At 39.7% G+C, this 19,879-nt stretch overlaps 1 protein-coding gene across 2 annotated transcripts; it reads right to left on the reverse strand.

Moving 5' to 3' along the window:
* Positions 1–74: 74 nt before the first annotated feature.
* Positions 75–19,783, reverse strand: LOC103106558 (retinol dehydrogenase 12). Of its 2 annotated transcripts, XM_007496914.3 has the most exons (6): positions 19,480–19,783; positions 16,430–16,669; positions 16,106–16,198; positions 11,699–11,887; positions 2,126–2,232; positions 75–1,665 (listed from the first exon to the last, which is right to left on the reverse strand). In XM_007496914.3, the coding sequence occupies exons 1-6, from the start codon at positions 19,682–19,684 to the stop codon at positions 1,468–1,470; spliced, it is 1,032 nt and encodes a 343-aa protein (XP_007496976.1). In that variant the 5' UTR covers positions 19,685–19,783; the 3' UTR covers positions 75–1,467. The 2 variants fall into 2 exon arrangements, with proteins under 2 accessions (XP_007496976.1, XP_007496977.1); XM_007496915.3 differs by lacking the exon at positions 16,106–16,198.
* Positions 19,784–19,879: the final 96 nt, after the last annotated feature.

Consider the following 19,879-nt stretch of genomic DNA (forward strand, 5'->3'; position numbering starts at 1 on the left):
GATCTGGGTTATATATGTGAGTAATCTTATAAAACCAAAACCCCCAACCATAAACCTAAATAACTGAAAAATCGTAAAGCATCATCAATTTATTGACAAATCTTGACAAAGCACAAATTTTCCACTAAGCAGGATCTCAGCCTCTTCAGTTAGCTAAGACCCAAATGAGAGGGATGGCACTCTTATAGACAAAAGGAGGAGCATCCCAGAAAAGAAAGCTGTGTCATAGATAAGTAAAACAATATGATTGGTGATTGATGGGCAATATAATTGGCTGGAAATTGGGAATGCAGGACTAGTAATAACCCCTCCTTCCATTCTGATTTATTAAAGTCTACCTGTATTCTTTAAGAATAATGAAGGGTACATGGATAACAAACCAGATTTCAAAAAAGAGCAATTAGAAATAATAGTACTTCTCTCCTATAAATGCAGCTGGTGGAACAAAGATAATAGGTTTCTTCAAATTCAGGTGATTTATAGGAAAGTCGGTCTTAAAAAAAATTAAATGTTCTTGTTTTTCTTTGAAAGCTGAACATCTAAACTCATTCAAATGGGAAGACCATGAAACTTCTGAACTATGAACTTCTGAACTCAGTTTAAAGATAAAGAACATAATTTGGAAAGTTGCCCAAAATGTAGGTAGTATTGCAAAATAAAATCAATGGAATATAGGGGAAAATCTATTTTATCTTTATCATTAAACAAATTGTGGTATATGAATGTGTTGAAATAGTAATCTGTCAAAAGGAAGGATGAAATGGACAATTTTATTTTTTTAATTTTTTTGCAAGAGTTACATTTTTATTAGATCTGTATATATTTGTAGATTTGTACAGGAATTCATTTGTGCATAGATGTAAATATGTACAGATTTATGTAAATTAGCTATGTGAATATTTATAATATTATTTTTAAAACAGATTTTGAAGATAGCAAACTCAGTTTTTAGTTATCTGTAATGTTTTGTTTTCTGTACTAGGATAAGGTTTATCATAGAGAAAAGTTTTGCTTTGAATTGTTCAAACAAGATTTTTAGATGCACTTTGCATAAGTTTTTTTTTTACAAGTTTTGGAATAATTTTATGCATAATTAGATAGACAGATTATTGTTTTTGTAAAAGCATAAGCTACATTAAGTTTGTTGGAATTTCCTCTTTGCAAGTATGCTAGATTAGTATAAGATTTTTAGGGAAATTTGGTTTTCTGTATTAGTTTTGGAATGACAGTATACTCTTTGTAACAAGAAATGGACAATTTTAGAGGAAACTGGTCAGATATTTATGAACTGATGCAGAGAGTGAAGTGAGCAGAACCAGGAGAACAATGCATACAATGATCCTATTATATAGAAAAAACAAGTTCAAAAGTCTTCTGAGTAGTTCAGTGATGAGGCACAAGTCACATCAGGTCACTATAGTGAGAATGAGAATGATGGGAGGCAGGAATCATTTGATCTTTGAAGAGTCATTCTTTCTTGGTCCATTTCTCTAGATTGGTTAGTCTGGCTGAGGTATTCCAGAGGCTGTGAGTCACTTGAGAGTCCTGGGCAGACTTAGCAGGCAATGCCAGCTTACATTTGGAATTAAAAAATTTTCCTGAAATGCCATCCAGTTCTTCTGCTAAACACAGGTACAGGACAGGAACAGCCCCCTGTTTAGGGGTCTTGCGTGACAGCAAAGGAAGAAAGAAGGGTCAGATGTGAGGGTAACACCCATCTCAAGGGATGCAGGGACACATGGCATAAGGTGGGGTGGGGGAAAAGCCAATTTCTTCTAATCCAGAATAGAAGAGCACATCAATCTTGGAGTAAGGAGTCCTGGATAATAGTCTCAGCTCTAATACAAGTTATGAGACTTGGGCAAGCTGTTGCCATTCTCTGAATTTTAATTTTCCCTTCTATAAAATAAATCAGGATAATAATAAAAATAGGGAAAATATATACATCACAAAGAATTATTATCTAAATATGGTTATAATTCTAGGGGTCAAATACAGAGGCTGTATCCTGCTCTAGGATCTAAGGGAGAGGGGTGATGGTAGGGGAGAGTACAGAGACCAACACCTAAATCACCAAGGAGGACATGAAAGAATGAACAGAACACGCCTTCCCGTATCTTCTTACCCTAATGAAGATAGACAAGAGCCAGAAGATGGCGCGAAACTGCCAGGGATAATTCCTCATAATGCTTGTCTTTACAACCCCTGGTTCCACTGAATTCGCTGTCACACCTGAGGTACAGAGAGTAAAATAGGGGTCTGTGTGAGGAGGAGGGAAGATTTAAGAAGGTGTTATAATAATGGAGCTTGGGGAAGGAAAGTTATGGAGCTAGCCCCCTATTTTTTTTTAATCCTTACTTTTCATCTTAGAATCAATACTGTGTATTGTTTCCAAGGCAGAAGAGAGGTAAAGAGTAGGCAATGGGGGTTAAGTGACTTGCCCAGGATCACACAGCTGGGAAGTGTCTGAGGCTGGATTTGAACCCAGGATCTCCTGTCTCTGGGGCTGGCTCTCAATCCACTGAGCTACCTAGCTGCCCCCACTACCTCCCTATTGTGATAGAGACATGAAGAGAGAGAGGTTTTGCAGGACTTGTGGACCAAGATGCAAAAACCAGGGTTCCAACGGAATGTCCCCAGTTGTTGGCAGTTGAGCTGACAGGGGGCTTTTGGGTCTCTGTGTCTCTGATTGGAGGTCACTCTCTCACTCCCTGGAAGTTTGAAGTGGGGGGTGGGGGGGGGCTGACTTGGTTTTTTGGACTTTGTCTCTGGCTCTGAGCAGTGGAAGCTGATCAGGGGAGAAGCTTTTGAGTTGGTGATCTATAAGAGAATTGAGCTGGCCAGGAGAAAACTTAGAGACTTTGAATTTTTTTTCTTTCTGGGGTTAATCTGAGAGACCTGGATGATTTGTGAAGAAGAAAAAAGAAGATTCAAACAGTTGTCCTCCATCTCTCTAACTGTCTCAGAGTCACAGTTTGTGACTGGAATACTCCCTCAAACCTTTCTAAAATTATCCCCATAGTTTAGGGAAATCCTCATCCCTTTTACCTCAGTTTCCCATCCTGTTATCCTAATAAACCCCCTGACTGAGAAAGCAACTGGAGTATCTTTATAGTTCACTTAGGAGGGAGGGAAGAAGCAAAGGCTTCAAGAAGATTTGGGAGGTGAGGGAGGAAAAAGGGAGAGGTTGGTTAAGGGAGGGAGTGAGGGAGGAAGGAGGTTAGGAAATAGATTAATCCATTAGCAATCAGTAAGGATTAATAGGCAAATCCCAGAGTATCCTCCAGTATCTATCTAGAGCAGTATCCCCTGTATACCCTCATCCCTGTGTGGTGGCATCCCCCAGAATTTCTCTGTTCTACTTCCATTATAGATAAGCAGCTTCAGGTCCCATTAGCAGCCCTCTCTAATCACAGCCAATCAGAGAACAACAGTCTTTGTAAGAGTAAACAGGTTCCCCTCAGTTTATTCTCTATTTCAAGCAGAAACAGTTTTCAGTCAGTTTACTATTCTATTACTCTATTGAATGAAGCCTCAATTTCTTTCTCTGGCATTCAAAGCCTCCCATGATTTAGTTTAAATCCACTTTTCACGATTCACCTCAGACTACTCCTTTTCACTTAACCTCCAGCCCAAACCAACTCTAGCCAAAATAAGAATTCTCCTGCCTTGCCCTTTCTCCTGATGTTCCCTGTGCCTGGAATTCTCTCTCAGACCTTTTGACATTTTAAAAACTGTCATGCAGGGTGACAACCCCTCTATGAAACTTTTGTTAATCCCCTCCAGTTGAAAATGACATATGTTTAATCTGAATTTACAGCACTTTTGTCTCTTACACATTTTGGGCTTCTCGGGATTTTTCTGTGTTTTCACAGAATTTGAGAACTTCTGGATAAAGGAGAGAGATTTATGTATTCCTTTTCCCTTCTCCCCCCACTGTCCATTTGATGTAGTCAAAGGGTATAAAGTTCTAAATCACAGGTTTTAAGGTTTAAAATACTGAACAACAAAAAACATGAATTTAGAGATAAGAATAGGGATTTATGATTTCATTAGTAAAGGGTACTGGAGGGTGAGAAAAATCCCATTACCAATGTTCATTGTTATTTAGTCATGGCCAATTCTTCATGACCTCATCTGGGGTTTTCTTAGCAGAGATACTGGAGTGGTTTGCCATTTCCTTCTCTGGTTTATTTTATAGATGAGGAAACTGAGGCAAACAGGATGAAGTGACTTGCCCAGAGTCACACAGCTAGTATCTAAGGCCAGATGAAAACTTAGGAAGATGAATCTTCTGGATGCCAGGTCCAGACCTCTGTCTATGACATTTAGCTTCCCCATTCTACAATTTTAAAAAGTTATCAGAATCAATTGGAAATGCAAATAAAAAAACTCAAAAACGATCAAATTAAAAACCCCCAGCAGAAAACCAAACTAGAAATCCTAAAAATTAAGGAAGAAATTAATAAAATTGAAAGTGACAGAACTATTGATTTAATAAATAAGACAAGAAGCTGGTACTTTGAAAAAACAAACAAAATAGACAAAGTACTGGTCAATCTAATTAAAAAAAGGAAAGAAGAAAAGCAAATTAACAGCATCAAAGATGAAAAGGGGGACATCACCTCCGATGAAGAGGAAGTTAAGGCAATCATTAAAAATTACTTTGCCCAATTATATGGCAATAAATACAACAATTTAGGTGATATGGATGAATATTTAAAAAAATACAAACTGCCTAGACTAACAGAAGAAGAAATAGAATTCTTAAATAATCCCATATAAGAAAATGAAATCCAACAGGCCATCAAAGAACTCCCTAAGAAAAAATCCCCAGGGCCCGACAGATTCACAAGTGAATTCTATCAAACATTCAGAGAACAGTTAATCCCAATACTATACAAATTATTTGACATAATAAGCAAAGAGGGAGTTCTACCAAACTCCTTTTATGACACAAACATGGTACTGATTCCAAAACCAGGCAGGTCAAAAACAGAGAAAGAAAATTATAGACAAATCTCCCTAATGAATATAGATGCAAAAATATTAAATAGGATACTAGCAAAAAGACTCCAGCAAGTGATCAGAAGGGTCATCCACCATGATCAAGTAGGATTTATACCAGGGATGCAGGGCTGGTTCAATATTAGAAAAACCATCTACATAATTGACCACATCAACAAACAAACCAACAAGAACCACATGATTATCTCAATAGAGGCAGAAAAAGCCTTTGATAAAATATAACATCCATTCCTATTAAAAACACTAGAAAGCATAGGAATAGAAGGGTCGTTCCTAAAAATAATAAACAGTATATATCTAAAACCATCAGCTAATATCATCTGCAATGGGGATAAACTAGATGCATTCCCAATAAGATCAGGAGTGAAACAAGGATGCCCATTATCACCTCTACTATTTGACATTGTACTAGAAACACTAGCAGTAGCAATTAGAGAAGAAAAAGAAATTGAAGGCATCAAAATAGGCAAGGAGGAGATCAAGTTATCGCTCTTTGCAGATGACATGATGGTCTACTTAAAGAATCCTAGAGATTCAACCAAAAAGCTAATTGAAATAATCAACAACTTTAGCAAAGTTGCAGGATACAAAATAAACCCGCATAAGTCATCAGCATTTCTATATATCTCCAACACAGCTCAGCAGCAAAAACTAAAAAGAGAAATCCCGTTCAAAATCACCTTAGACAAAATAAAATACCCAGGAATCTATCTCCCAAGACAAACACAGGAATTATATGAACACAATTACAAAACACTTTCCACACAACTAAAACTAGACTTGAGCAATTGGAAAAACATTAACTGCTCATGGATAGGATGAGCCAATATAATAAAAATGAACATCCTACCCAAACTTATCTATCTATTTAGTGCCATACCCATTGAACTCCCAAAAAATTTCTTTACTGATTCAGAAAAAAACATAACAAAGTTCATTTGGAATAACAAAGAATCAAGGATATCCAGAGAAATAATGAAAAAAAAAACACAAATGATGGGGGCCTTGCAGTCTCAGACCTCAAACTACATTACAAAGCAGCAATCATCAAAACAATTTGGTACTGGCTAAGAGAAAGAAAGGAGGATCAGTGGAACAGACTGGGGGCAAGCGACCTCAGCAAGACAGTATACGATAAACCCAAAGATCCCAGCTTTTGGGACAAAAATCCACTATTCAATAAAAACTGCTGGGAAAATTGGAAGACAGTGTGGGAGAGATTAGGAATTGATCAACACCTCACACCCTACACCAAGATAAACTCAAAATGGGTGAATGACTTAAACATAAAGAAGGAAACCATAAGTAAATTGGGTAACTACAGAATAGTATACATGTCAGACCTTTGGGAGGGGAAAGACTTTAAAACCAAGCAAGACATAGAAAGAATCACAAAATGTAAAATAAATAATTTGGAATACATCAAATTAAAAAGGTTTTGTACAAACAAAACCAATGTATCTAAAATCAGAAGGGAAACAACAAATTGGGAAAAAATCTTCACAGAAACCTCTGACAAAGGTTCAATTACTCAAATTTATAAAGAGCTAAATCAATTGTACAAAAAATCAAGCCATTCTCCAATTGATAAATGGGCAAGGGACATGGATAGGCAGTTTTCAGATAAAGAAATCAAAACTATTAATAAGCACATGAATAAGTGTTTTAAATCTCTTATAATCAGAGAGATGCAAATCAAAACAACTCTGAGGTTTCACCTCACACCTAGCAGATTGGCTAACATGATAGCAAAGGAAAGTAATGAATGCTGGAGGGGATGTGGCAAAGTAGGGACATTAATTCATTGCTGGTGGAGTTGTGAATTGATCCAACCATTCTGGAGGGCAATTTGGAACTATGCCCAAAGGGCGATAAAAGACTGTCTGCCCTTTGATCCAGCCATAGCACTGCTGGTTTTGTACCCCAAAGAGATAATGGGGAAAAAGACTTGTACAAGAATATTCATAGCTGCTCTCTTTGTGGTGGCCAAAAATTGGAAAATGAGGGGATGCCCTCCAATTGGGGAATGGCTGAACAAATTGTGGTATATGTTGGTGATGGAATACTATTGTGCTAAAAGGAATAATAAAGTGGAGGAATTCCATGGAGACTGGAACCACCTCCAGGAAGTGATGCAGAGCGAGAGGAGCAGAACCAGGAGAACATTGTACACAGAGACTAATACACTGTGGTATAATCAAACGTAATGGACTTCTCCATTAGTGACGGTGTAATGTCCCTGAACAATCTGCAGGGATCTAGGAGAAAAACACTATCCATAAGCAGAGGACAAACTGTGGGAGTAGAAACACCAAGGAAAAGCAACTGCCTGGCTACAGCGGTTGAGGGGACAGGTCAGAGGAGAGACTCTAAACGAACACTCTAATGCAAATATAACAACATGTCAATGGGTTCGAAACAAGAACACATGTGATACCCAGTGGAATCATGCGTTGGCTATGGGGGGGGGGGAGGAAAAGAAAATGATCTTTGTCTGTAATGAATAATGCTTGGAAATGATCAAATAAAATATTATTTAAAGAAAAAAAAGTTATCAGAGCCAGGAGAAGTCAAGTGATTCTCCCCAAGGGGAGGACTACAAACTGTTAATTCTAAGAAAATTTGCTCCCAAACCCTGTATCTCTCTTTTTTCTAAGGCTTGACTTCCCCAGGCTTGGGCTCAAGAGAGAGCTGTGATGTTAAATATAGGACATGAGTCCTGATTGGTGGAGGATTTAGGAGAAAAAAAGAGTAATTGAAGAGAGAAGGCCAGAAGCAAGGAATGAAACTGACAAGGTGGAAGGGAGACCTCCCAGAGGCAGCAGTCTTGTGTTCCAATACAATCAAACAAAAGGTTTATTAATTTATTTATGTATTTTTAACTTACCTTGTCCTAGAATTGATACTAAGATTCCAAGGCAGAAAAGTGGGAAGGGCTCTAAGATGAAGTAGCTTTTAATCACATATTCGTGTTAAGAATTCATTTATAATAGTTTGATATGCTGTAACTGTGATTTATGGTAAAAGATAGCCCCAATTATCAGACTGACTGAATAACTGTATAAACAAAATAATCATAAGAATAATCAAGGAATAATCATAATGTGTGCTGTGTCAGTAACTAAAGTAAGATTCTCTGTGCATGTTGTAATGGAGGAATTAGTTGGAGGTAAAAGGGATAGAGGAGGAATGGATATTTTCCCCCTCAAAGCAGGGTCCAGGGAAAACAGCTGGTAATTGAAGCTGACCTAGAGGGAGGAGAGAGGGAGTAGTTTTCCCTTTAGCCTTCCCTCCTCAGCTGTGACTGCTTCTCTAAACTGGCTCTTGACTTCCTCCACTACTAGAGCCTAAAGGTTTCTTCTCAAGGAGATTACTCCCCACCTCAAGCTGTCCCACTCACACTTGAATCACTTTGGAAAAAGACAACTACTTTATTATAAACTAAGTCAGCTAGGGTAACACAAAGAAATGGCTGGCAGGAAGGCAATTGGTGAGGAAAGCAGGGGGAGGTGTCCCTACTCTAACTACCCCCTTTTCCCTCCCTCCTCCAGTTGGGGAATCCAAGCCTTGGCAGCCTTAGCAGTCTTGGGCCCCCTGAGAGAGATTCAGGTTTGGCTGGCCCTGGTCTTGGCCCAGCTGGCCCAGTTCAGACCTGGGGCACCAGGAGCTGTGAGATAAGTTTGACAGAGGCTCCATGTCTTCTTCAGCTGCCATTTCAGTTGGGAATTGATGGGGGGGAAGATGTCCTATCACCGGGAGAGGAAAAAGTGAGTATCTCTTCAAGAGAAAGGTTTGGTCAGACCTCCCTCCTAGGCTTCTCAAGGCTGAGAGAGATCTAACTGAACTCTCAGTCAGAATCTTCTGGCTTCTCAACATTCCAGACCTCCTGGGGTCCCTCCCTGTCAAGGTGACCAGATTCAGCCTGTCACTCTTCCTTGAGTGCAAAACCTCTGTCACACAGTGTGCTTGTGGAATTGTGTCATAGAGTAGGAGCTTAGGAAACTCACCCTGTGGTTTTGAAATTCAGTTGCTGGCCTTCTGGTACCCTAAAAGAGGAATCCTTCATAGCAGAATGTCCCACCCAAAGAGGGGAGGAAAGACTGGTCTGTTCTACCAGATGCTCCTACCATGGACTAATAAAGAATGGTTTGCCAACCCTCAGCTGTTTCATCACTACCTTCCACCCATCCTATAAATATCTGTAGACTTGTAAGACTCAGGGGCTCAGACCACTCTGGCTGTAGACCATTCTCAGGCTCTCTGGAGACCCTTGCTTTGCTTGTGACCACAGTTCTTACAATAAAGTCAATTTTGCTCAGAAGGTTTTGCCTAGTTTCTTTTTATCTTCTGACAGGGTTAGGGAATTGGAGTTAAATAACCGACCAGCATCACAGCTAGGAAGTGTCTGAGGCCAGATTGAATCCAGATCCTCTCAAATCCAGGCCTGGTACTCTTTCTACTGAACTCCTACCTGTCCCTCAGATGAGAAAGTTTTAAGTGATATGCCCAGGGTTATACAATGTTTTAAGTGTCAAAGATGGGATTTTAAAGGCAGGTTTTCCTAATTCCAAGTCAGAGTTAGTTGGGCATGGGGCCCATTCAAAGTTATCATTGTGCCTTTTATTTTCTCCTTACCATTTGACTTCTCTACTTTTCCAGGTCTCTCTGAATTCTTTCTACCTATCAGAAGCTATATCTCCCTCATACACTCATTATCATGAGCTCAATCAGAACTTATATCTCCCTGTGAACACCTAGCATCACATTATAGGACCACTGAGGTCACAGTCAGAAAACCAGCACAGTCTACTTAGGAATCAGGCATTTCATCACTAATATGAAGAAAAATGCAAACCGAAACAACACTGGAGTTTCATGCCTTAAATAGCAAATTGTTAAGATTAGTCGATGTTGCAGGTGTTGTGAAAAGTGGAGCACACAAATGCAGCGATTGATGGAAATATGAATCAATCCGACCATTTTTGAAAGCAATTTGGAGTTAAGCTGAAAAAAAGAATGTCCATACCCACTTTGACAAAGCTAGCGATAAGAAAGGTTATATAAATAACATTTATAATATCTCTTTGTAATAGCATTTACTTTATTTCTAGGTAACAAAGAAGTAGAAACAAAGTAAATGCCCATCAATTGAGCAAATGGCTAAACAAATTGTGATACATGAAAGGAATGAAAAATTACTATACTACAAGAAATGTTGAGTATGAAGAATACAAAGAAACATTGAAAGATATATACATGGATGCAAAGTAAAATGAGCAGAACTAAAAAACAAAAATATAGGATAACAATGTAAATGAAAAGAAGAAGAAAAATTGGAAACAATACTGTGAAGTTATGACCATAATTTTGTCTTAGTTTCCTCATTGTTAAATAGTTATAAAAATAGTGACTACCTTCCTAGGGTTGTTGTGAGTATTAAATGAGACAATAATTGTAAAGCACTTAGCACAGTGCCTGGCACATAGTAGATGCTGTATAAATGTTAGCTATTATTATTTAGTTTGCCCCAAAGTATATAAAATAAAAAGTAGGGGACCTTGGAGATGGAATTATAGTGTGGGATTTACTTTTTTATGTTTGTTAATTTTGCAAAACTAGATTTTTATTCTATTTTATTCTTTGTTACAATGGATCACTATGGGAAGAAGAGAAAATATTGAGAAATTATGGTGATATAAAACAATATGAATACAATTTTTTAAATTTAAAAAGGATCATCCCTGGAGCAAGTTGGGTGGCTCAGTGGATTGAGAGTCAGGCCTAAAGATGGGATGTCCTAGGTTCAAATATGGCTTCAGACACTCCCTAGCTGTGTAATCCTGGACAAGTCACTTAACCCCTATTGTCTAGTCCATACGGTTCTTCTGCTTTAGAACAAATACAAGGTATTGATTCTAAGAGGAAAGGTAAGGATTTAAATAAATAAATAGGACCACCCCTAAACCTAGAGGCAATATCTCTATAGATTTATTCCTTTCTTTTTTCTTTTCTAAGCTCAGGACTAAATCCTCCAGGCAACTTCCCCAATAGGTAATTAAGGATGGTTTGGGGTGCCTGTCACATTACCCTTGTATTAGGCTGTAGGTTTCTAGAAAGCAAATTTTATTAGTGGTTCTCTGCCTTCTAGTTTTCCCTTACTCTAATCCATTCTACACACTACACGTGTGTAATATGGAGTTCATTATGAAGAACAGAACTGGGGGAAATGAAGACATGGTAAAGTATGTGGCTGTGGAAGGCTATGGAAAGAGAATAAAACATTTGGAATGGAGGGAACTGTGGAGTCAGTATAGTAGGGGAGCAAGGGAAGATGGTGGGATCTAAGATTGAGAAGCTATCAAAGGACCATTTAGGGGAAAGGTAGAATTATAGGAGTAATGTAAGAGGGAGAAACTAGGAGAGAGGTTGAAGCTATAGTTGAGGACTTTGGGCTATAAAAGGACTTTGGGGGGCAGGGGAGCAGTAACCTGAGGTCCTGGGTTCAAATCTGGATTCAAGTACTTCCTAGCTGTGTGACCCCCACTGCTTAGCCTTTACCACTCTTCTGCCTTAGAACCGATACATAGTATTAATTCTAAGATGAAAGGTAAGGGTTTTAAAAAAACAAAACAAAACTCTATAGCTGGTATTGGGGTAGAAGTATAGTTACCTGTCCCTTGAAGTCTCCGAGCAAGTTCCACAGTGAAGGATATCAACATGAGTTTGGAACAGTCATATGCCATGCTTTTAGTAAAGGGGTCCCCAGCCCCTACCAGGTGCTGTTCATCCACAAACCCATGCTGCTGTCGAAAAGAGGTCACATTCACCACTCTGGCTGAGCCTGCCCGGTGCAAGCACTCTGAGGTAAAAGAAGATGAAGAATTCTCCTTATTCTAGTACTCTAGATATGGAAAGCAACTTACTCGGGGTTCCACAGTTAACAAGTGTAAAGTCTTGGACTTGAACCCAGGTTTCCTGATTGCAAATTCATGTTCTTCCCACTATTCAATACTGCTTATTTACTTGAATAGATGCTTTCATACAAAGAAACCCTTACTTCCACCCCCAACAACTCCCCCCCTTACTTTTTTCCTTAGGGGACTCTAAAGCCTAGAAGACAATGTAGAAACAATAACAGCTCCTTGAATGGAGGCCATATCTCCTTTAGACTGTGGAAAAAGCATAGAACTTAGAGGATCTGAATTTAAAGCCTGCTGTGTATCACTAGAAGGTTAGAAAGGGTAATAGTGGTGGTATTCACATGTGTAGTGAAGGTCCCCATGCTGGGAAGGACACTGCCCTTATGTGTGGCTCAAAGGCCAAACAGACATTTCTAGCCTCTTCTTCTCCACCATACCTTCTTCTCTAAGGGAGATTTTCATTTCTGCTTGGAGGGGGAGCAGGAGCTGGAGCCAATGCTACTCCATTATCCAGAGAGAGAGGGTACTGGGCTAGAATTCAATCTATATGCTCCCAAATAGTGTTTGTTTAGGGAATATGATTGATTTCTGTCTAACTTCTGATTGCCTTATCATTTGGGGGGGAAGAGACCTTAAGCCAGGGGTCCCCAAACTTTTTACACAGGGGGCCAGTTCACTGTCCCTCAGACCATGGAGGGCCGGACTATAAAAAAAATTATGAACAAATCTGTATACCGCTGTCTGGGATAGCAGAGGCTGCAGTGCTGGCTGTGATGGGCCTGTCACACCTTGCACAGACCCATTACCGCCACCACTATACCAGGAAGCAGTATACACAATGCGGAATCCCCTACCCTAGATCATCACTCATCATGCTGACATCTTCCATTGTGGAGCCACATAATCCTTTGTGTGGCACCTCGTTCTCATTCAGTTACTCTCAGAACAAGGCGCCATGTAAAGGATTATGTCACTGGAAGTAGTACTGTAGGTGAGCAACACTGTGCTTTGCAGCGCCGCCACATACAGTGCTCCCCTCACTGACCACCTATGAAAGAGGTGCCCCTTCCAGAAGTGCAGTGGGGGCTGGATAAATGGCCTCAGGGGGCTGCATATAGCCCATATGGCATGTGGGTCATAGTTTGGGGATCCCTGCCTTAAGCTATAGATCCAAGGCTTGACTTTTTCCCTAGTTGATATCAGTTTTACAATGAACATACATAGCAAATAGCAAAGAAACCCATTTATCCAAATCAGTAGCAAGACAAATCAAAGAAGGCAAAATATATAGGTTGATATACTTATATATGTACGAGATAATACAGAGTAAAGGAACACTCCTATTGGGAGTGAGATAACAGCTCACCAAAAAAAAAGTGTTTTGGTTCTCATCCAAGGAGAAACTCCCCAGTCTCTAGTGTAGTAGGCTAGATATAGGGACATGATGGAGACTGCCTTCTCCTCCCCTGTCTTGCCACAGCCTTTTCCTTCAGCAACCTGAAATGGGATTGGCATTTTCCATGTTCTCTCTTGAAGCTGGAAGTCAGGAGTGCTTGAAGTGACTCAGTGTTTGAAGAGTGGAGAAGACTCAAAACTTGGCAAGTCCCCAAAGGGAACTCTTGTTTGAAGAATCCCATAAAGAACTCAAAGGGAAATGAAGCTCTCAACTCTTGAGCAGGTCTGAGCCAAACCTCCACCCAGGAGGAGGAAATCCCATACCAAAGGGCTTTGGGAAAGGACCTATACCACCTTAAATGAAGCTGTAACAGATCACCCCAAGCTATATTGCTCATGAGTTATACAGACGGCATACAATCTTTTCACTAAACATCTTTATTGGGGGTTTATTTTGCCCCCACTTAAGGTCTTCCCTAGAAACAAAAGCATTTGACTTGTAACTGGGCCTCGTGGTAAAGGGTCTTCAACTTGCATGCAAGGATTCAGGCTACTCCAGAGTTAATCCCTAACTAGGATTGGGACATTTAGACTTTGCTCCAAAGTACTAATATCTAGGGGAGTCTGATACGATTTACATATTGTTTGCAGAAACTAGTTTAATTTAACTCAAAGTTAACAAGCACAGTTAAACCAGGAAGCTACTGGTTGCCCCCTTTCTTCTCTCCAGGCCCCAAGAAAGTATTCGTGAGCTTTTCCCTGCTCTTGCCCTGTCCTGCTCCATCTCTGCTCCCCACCAACCTGGAAGTCTCTCTAGGATCTTCAGGTTTCTGCTCATGGAGTGTTATGTCCTAGAATCTTCCTCTCCCATTGATCAAAATTTCTCAGGCTATTTGATGGTGTGTTTTTTATACTGCTTGCCCCAAAGTGAAGCTCGCTCTGTAAACCAAAATGACTAAGTGTGGAGTTTAGCTACCATATAATACAGGACAAGCTTTATAAAATCTGATAAAATCATCTGATAGATTGTGCCTGAACCCATGTTTGTCCTCCAGAGGTCCTACCTTGGTCCTAGGCTTGGACCACATTGCTCACATTACCCATAAAGGAACAGGTCTTGCTTATCTGGGCTTTGGGTCCTCATCCCCTGGTAAGTACTATGGATTTATACTATTTTTAAATTTTTTCTTTCTTTTATTAATTTTTTTATATTTTTCCCTAAAGCTTTTATTTAAAGATAATTTTTTTAAAAATAATAAGAAAAAGAAAAAAACCCATCAGAAATTTAGAAATGAAGAATTTGGGAGAGGAAGAAATGTGATCAAAGGTCACCCTCCTGGCCCCTTGCCTAGGACAGAACACAGGGAGAGGCTTCTCTGTTGTCTCAGTGCCCTCTGAGATCCTAGGGAGAAATCTGGGGACAGAAAAATTCAGTGGAAGGGAAGCTGAATTCGGAGCTAAAGGAACCCAGTTGGAATCTTGGCTCTGAGTCCTAGCTATAAAATGAAGGGGTTGTACAACATGACTTTGAAAATCCCTTCCAGCTCAAAATTTAGTACTACTTACCAACCTTGTAATTCTCTCAGAAAAAGGGAATGACACTAATTGAGTCTGGCCTCTTGACCTCATATTATCTCTTAGTGATCACTGATTTTCCCCTTCAAATATGCTCTGTGGGTTAGGATGAGGATGGAGCCTGGCAGTCTGTCTCTAAAAGGTTTGCCATCAGTGACATAGGAATAGAACAACACTCATAGCTCAATCAACTGGATGGAGACTCAGATATTAAAGTCTGCAACTTGTTTGCCAGAGCTACTTCTAAGGTACTTGAAGAACACAAAGCTCAGGAACTAGGAAAGAGTGGCAGGACTCAAGATAATACACATCAAGACCAAACAGGACCCCCCCCCCAATTCTTTTCAGAAGTATAAAAGACCTGGCCTTGATACAAAGTCCAAATTAAGGAATAAAGCTGGAAAAAATGAGTAAACCTTAATATATATATACATACATGTACATTGACCCACATGAATATATATAGATATACACATACATGTATTTTGTGTGTGTATATATACAAGTCACAAAGAAATATTAATCTACAAAAAATGATCCCAAAGAGAATCTGACAAAACTGCAGTTTCCCCACAAGTTCTGTAGAATTCCTAGAAGAAATGAAGAATTCAAAATGATATTTTAAATGAAGTGAGAGTTCTAGAGGAAATAATTGTAGAAACCATGTATTAAGAAAGGGATGGGCAAGATGAAATGTATCCAGGTGATGAATAGTAAGGAGACTGGAGAACAGGCTGTGTTGAAGACTACTTCAAAGAAATGGAGACTATTTAGTCCAGAGAAGAGAACACTTACCAGGGAATGATCACAAACAAACCTGAAGCCCTGCCATTCGGATGAGAGATTAGGCTCATTCTACTTGGCCCCAGAGGACAGAACTAAGGACAAGAGAAGAACATCACAGGGAGGTATATTTCTTCCCTATACAGTATAAAGAAACTTTCTAATAATCAGAGCTATCTACAAATAGAATAGGATTCTTCTTGGTGATGGTGAATTTCCTAACATTGAAGCACATCAGGCAGAGACTGGAAGGGAATTGTGTAAGAGAGATTCCTGTGTAGGTAATGGTTTACTAGATGTTTTTTGAGGTCCTTTCCAGATTTTATAAAGTATGGCCTTGTTTACAGAAACTAAAGGTCTGGGAAGAGAGAAGAGAATGAGAAAGTGGTATACTTTGTCCTTACTCAGCAACAAGTTTGTGAGAAAAAAGTGCCCAAGGTAGTTGGTCATAAAAGTCAACTCTAGGCCATCTGAGGTAAGTTTCCTTGGGGGCAGCCCTGGAAGAAAATGAGAATACAAAAGGGTTACAGGAATCACAGAATCTACAAGTTGAATAATATATAAGTAGGTGGAAAAGATATATATTGGAAAATTCTGATGAAACTTATGAGTACCACATCCAGGAGGTGAGATGGGACACTAATGTTGAAGTACTGCTGCTAAGGGTGGAAAGGGTTCGGTTGAGCAATTGGGTTAGGGTTCAATCTCTGAGATGTGGAGAAATGTACCAGTGGACCCAGCATTGTTGACCAGCAGGTGGATACGAGGTTCCTCTTGAAGAAGCTTCTGGGAAAAATTGTGGATGGAGGCCAGAGAACTGAGGTCTACTTCTCGAAGCAGCAGTTCCTTACTCCCAGTGGCTTTCTGGATGTCTGACAGAGCCTTTTGCCCCTGGATCAGATTCCGGCAGGCAAGAACTACACGAGCCCCACGTCGGGCCAGCTCACAGGATACAGCCTTCCCTATCCCTGAGTCATAGGAGAAATGGGGTTAGAAGTTGGAGAAGGGAAGGAATGGTGAGAAGAAGCTAGAACTGAGCTGATGGCCCCTTCCTTTCCTCAAATTGAACAATACAGCAAACATTAATTACGTAGAGTTCTATGTGGGGCACTGGAAGACAGATAAAATTTAGATCAGATCTAGTTCCTGCTCCTGTGTAGTTTAAGTCTAATAGTGGGGGCTGAGATAGTGACAGACGAGATGCACATTGCCATCCCTGTCAGGTCTTTATTATCACTCTCCTGGACTGGTATAAGGGATTCCTAATAGAGCTTCTTGCTCTATTAGTAGTAGTTTTCTCCAACTTTTGATCCATTTTTCACAAGGGGTCAGAATAATCTTTATTATCCATGTCCCCAAATGCCAAACATTTTCAGCACTCCTCCCATTATCTTAGAATTCCTCCATAACCAAGCACTACTCTATCTTTCCAGCTTTATTTCACATGATTTCTCTTCATGTACTCAATACTTCAGCAAAACTAGGAGCCTGTTTGCCTCTGTAATAATAATAATTAACAATAATAATGGACAAAATAGAGAGTAGAAACACAGAATAAAAACATGATTGATCAAATGGCTCAATGCATGTGTGATTGGGGATGTTGACTTTGAATGAACACTCTATTGCAAATATTAATGATAACGAAATGGGTTTGAGCAATGCTACATGTACAACCCAGTGGAATTGCTTGTTGGCTATGGGAGGGGAGAGGGAGGAGGGTAGGGAAAGAGCATGAATCATGTAACCATGGAAAAATATTCTAAATTAATTAATCAATAAAAAAATTAAAAAAAATTTAAATACTATTGAAGGGGGAGAGGGGGTAATGGACACATAGTAGATAGATCTCTAAGCCAAAAGTTAAGAAGACTAATCTTCATGAGTTCAAATCTGGCCTCAGACATTTACTAGCTAGCTATATGACCCTGGGCTAGTCACTTAACCCCGTTTGCCTCAGTTTTCTCCTCTGTAAATTGAGCTAGAGAAGGAAATGACTAGTATCTGTGCCAAGAAAATCCTAAATGGTGTTATGAAGAGTCAGACATGACTGGAAAAAAAAAAAGCATAATAGCAGCTAGCATTTAACTTTAATGTTAGCAAAGCACTTTACAAATATTATCCTATTTGATCCTCACAACCATCCTGGGAGGTAGGTGCTATTATTATCCTCTTTTTGTGGTTGATGAAACTGAGGCAAACAGAGGTTCTGTGATCTGCCTAGGATCACATAGCTAGGAAGTATCAGAGGCTGGGTTTGAACTCAGGTCTTCCTGACTCCAGGTCCAGCACTCTGTGTACCACATCACCATCTAGTTGTTATATGTCCTGTTCCCTCTTAAACCTTTGTATATATATTATTCCTTACTTGTGGAATAACCTCTCTCCTTTATTGAACTTATACTCAAACTTTTAAATATGATCTCTTTCAAGAAGTCTTCTTTAGTCTTCCTCAAATACCACTTTATTTCATACCTCTCTAAAGAATGTGTGTATAGGAGTTGTGAATTGATCCAACCATTCTGGAGGGCAATTTGGAACTATGTCCAAAGGGCGATAAAAGACTGTCTGCCCTTTGATCCAGCCATAGCACTGCTGGGCTTGTACCCCAAAGAGATAATGGACAAAAAGACTTGTACAAAAATATTCATAGCTGCGCTCTTTGTGGTGGCCAAAAATTGGAAAATGAGGGGATGCCCTTCAATTGGGGAATGGCTGAACAAATTGTGGTATATGTTGGTGATGGAATACTATTGTGCTAAAAGGAACAATAAAGTGGAGGAATTCCATGTGAACTGGAACAACCTCCAGGAAGTGATGCAGAGCGAAAGGAGCAGAACCAGGAAAACATTGTACACAGAGACTGATACATTGTGGTACAATCGAAGGTGATGGACTTCTCCATTAGTAGCAATGCAATTACCCTGAACAATCTGCAGGGATCTAAAAAAAAATACTACCCACAAGCAGAGGATAAACTGTGGGAGTAAAAACACCGATGAAAAGCAACTGCTTGACTACAGGGTTGGAGGAGATAAGACTGAGGAGAGACTCTAAATGAACACTATAATGCAAACTCCAACAACAGGGAAATGGGTTCGAGTCAAGAACACATGTGATAACCAGTGGAATCATGCGTCGGCTATGGGAGAGGGAAAGGGGGGGGGGGGAGGGGGTAAGGGGAGGGGAGGAAAAGAAAACGATCTTTGTTTCCAGTGAATAATGTATGAAAACGACCAAATAAAATAATATTTAAAAAAAAAAAGAATGTGTGTATATATGTGTGTGTGTGTGTGTGTGTGTGTGTGTGTATGTATTACTGTGTATTAGATATTTGTTCATGTGTCTTAACCTTTGGTTAGATCGAGTTCCCTGAATATAGAGAATTTTTTTTCATTTAAATGACATAGTGCACAAATGAGAGTATCTTCACAAAAGCAGATATTGAACAAATATGAATGAGGAAAGAAAGGACGGAGACTCTAGGTTGGGTTATGGGAAGTGGTAAGATTAAGATGAAGAGAGGATGAAGCTCTTAGGTGACAGCAGTGGTGAGAAAGATAGAGACCTTGGAAAGAGGAAAAATGGGGACCGTTACATATGTAGAAAGATGAAAAGAATGGAAAACCTATAAAGGAAGAAAGATGTGTGGTTCTGTGTATATGGTACGGGGTGTATATTGGGGAAAGAAATGAGAGCATTGTCTAGAAGAGGGATGGGGAGCCTGGGAAGGGTAAGAGAGAAATGGAGCCCCCAGGCAATGGGAGAGAGTTCTCACCTGAGTTGGCTCCAGTGACCACAGCAGTCTTCCCAGTTAAGTCTATAGGACAACTCTGGAGAGTCCAGATGTTTGATCCCAATCCATCCAGCCTCACAACTAGCAAGAGGAATAGGAGGAGGAAAAAGAAGAGGAAAGGAAGTATATAGGAAATATAACTGCCTAGATTCCAGCTCTCTAAGCCCAGCATTGCCAATAGCTCCATGAAACTGGGTGGAGATCTAATTAAGCCTTTTAAGAGTCAAAATGAGACACCCAGGCCAGCCCAGTGTCTAGTGTACTCCCTTCTCACCCTAAAAAGCTCTCACTTCCCTTATATGGAGGAGGAGGAGTCTGTGGTCTGGCTAGAGAATGGAGTACCCAGGACTTAGATCAAATCAATATTTAGAATAATTTAGCC

The sequence above is a fragment of the Monodelphis domestica genome, chromosome 6 (genome assembly GCF_027887165.1).
Source record: "Monodelphis domestica isolate mMonDom1 chromosome 6, mMonDom1.pri, whole genome shotgun sequence".
NCBI classification, from domain to species: Eukaryota; Metazoa; Chordata; class Mammalia; order Didelphimorphia; family Didelphidae; genus Monodelphis; species Monodelphis domestica.

What these genes read in the sequence shown, in the direction of transcription:
- LOC103106558 (XM_007496914.3), bottom strand. Translation starts at nt 19,684, where the DNA reads ATGGAGCTATTGGCAATGCTGGGCTTAGAGAGCTGGAATCTAGGCAGT. An exon ending in GGTCACTGGAGCCAACTCAG is followed by an intron (nt 16,670 to 19,479) that starts GTGAGAACTCTC and finishes CCTATGACTCAG; the next exon opens with GGATAGGGAAGGCTGTATCC. An exon ending in TCTTGTCTATCTTCATTAGG is followed by an intron (nt 1,666 to 2,125) that starts GTAAGAAGATAC and finishes CTGTCACGCAAG; the next exon opens with ACCCCTAAACAGGGGGCTGT.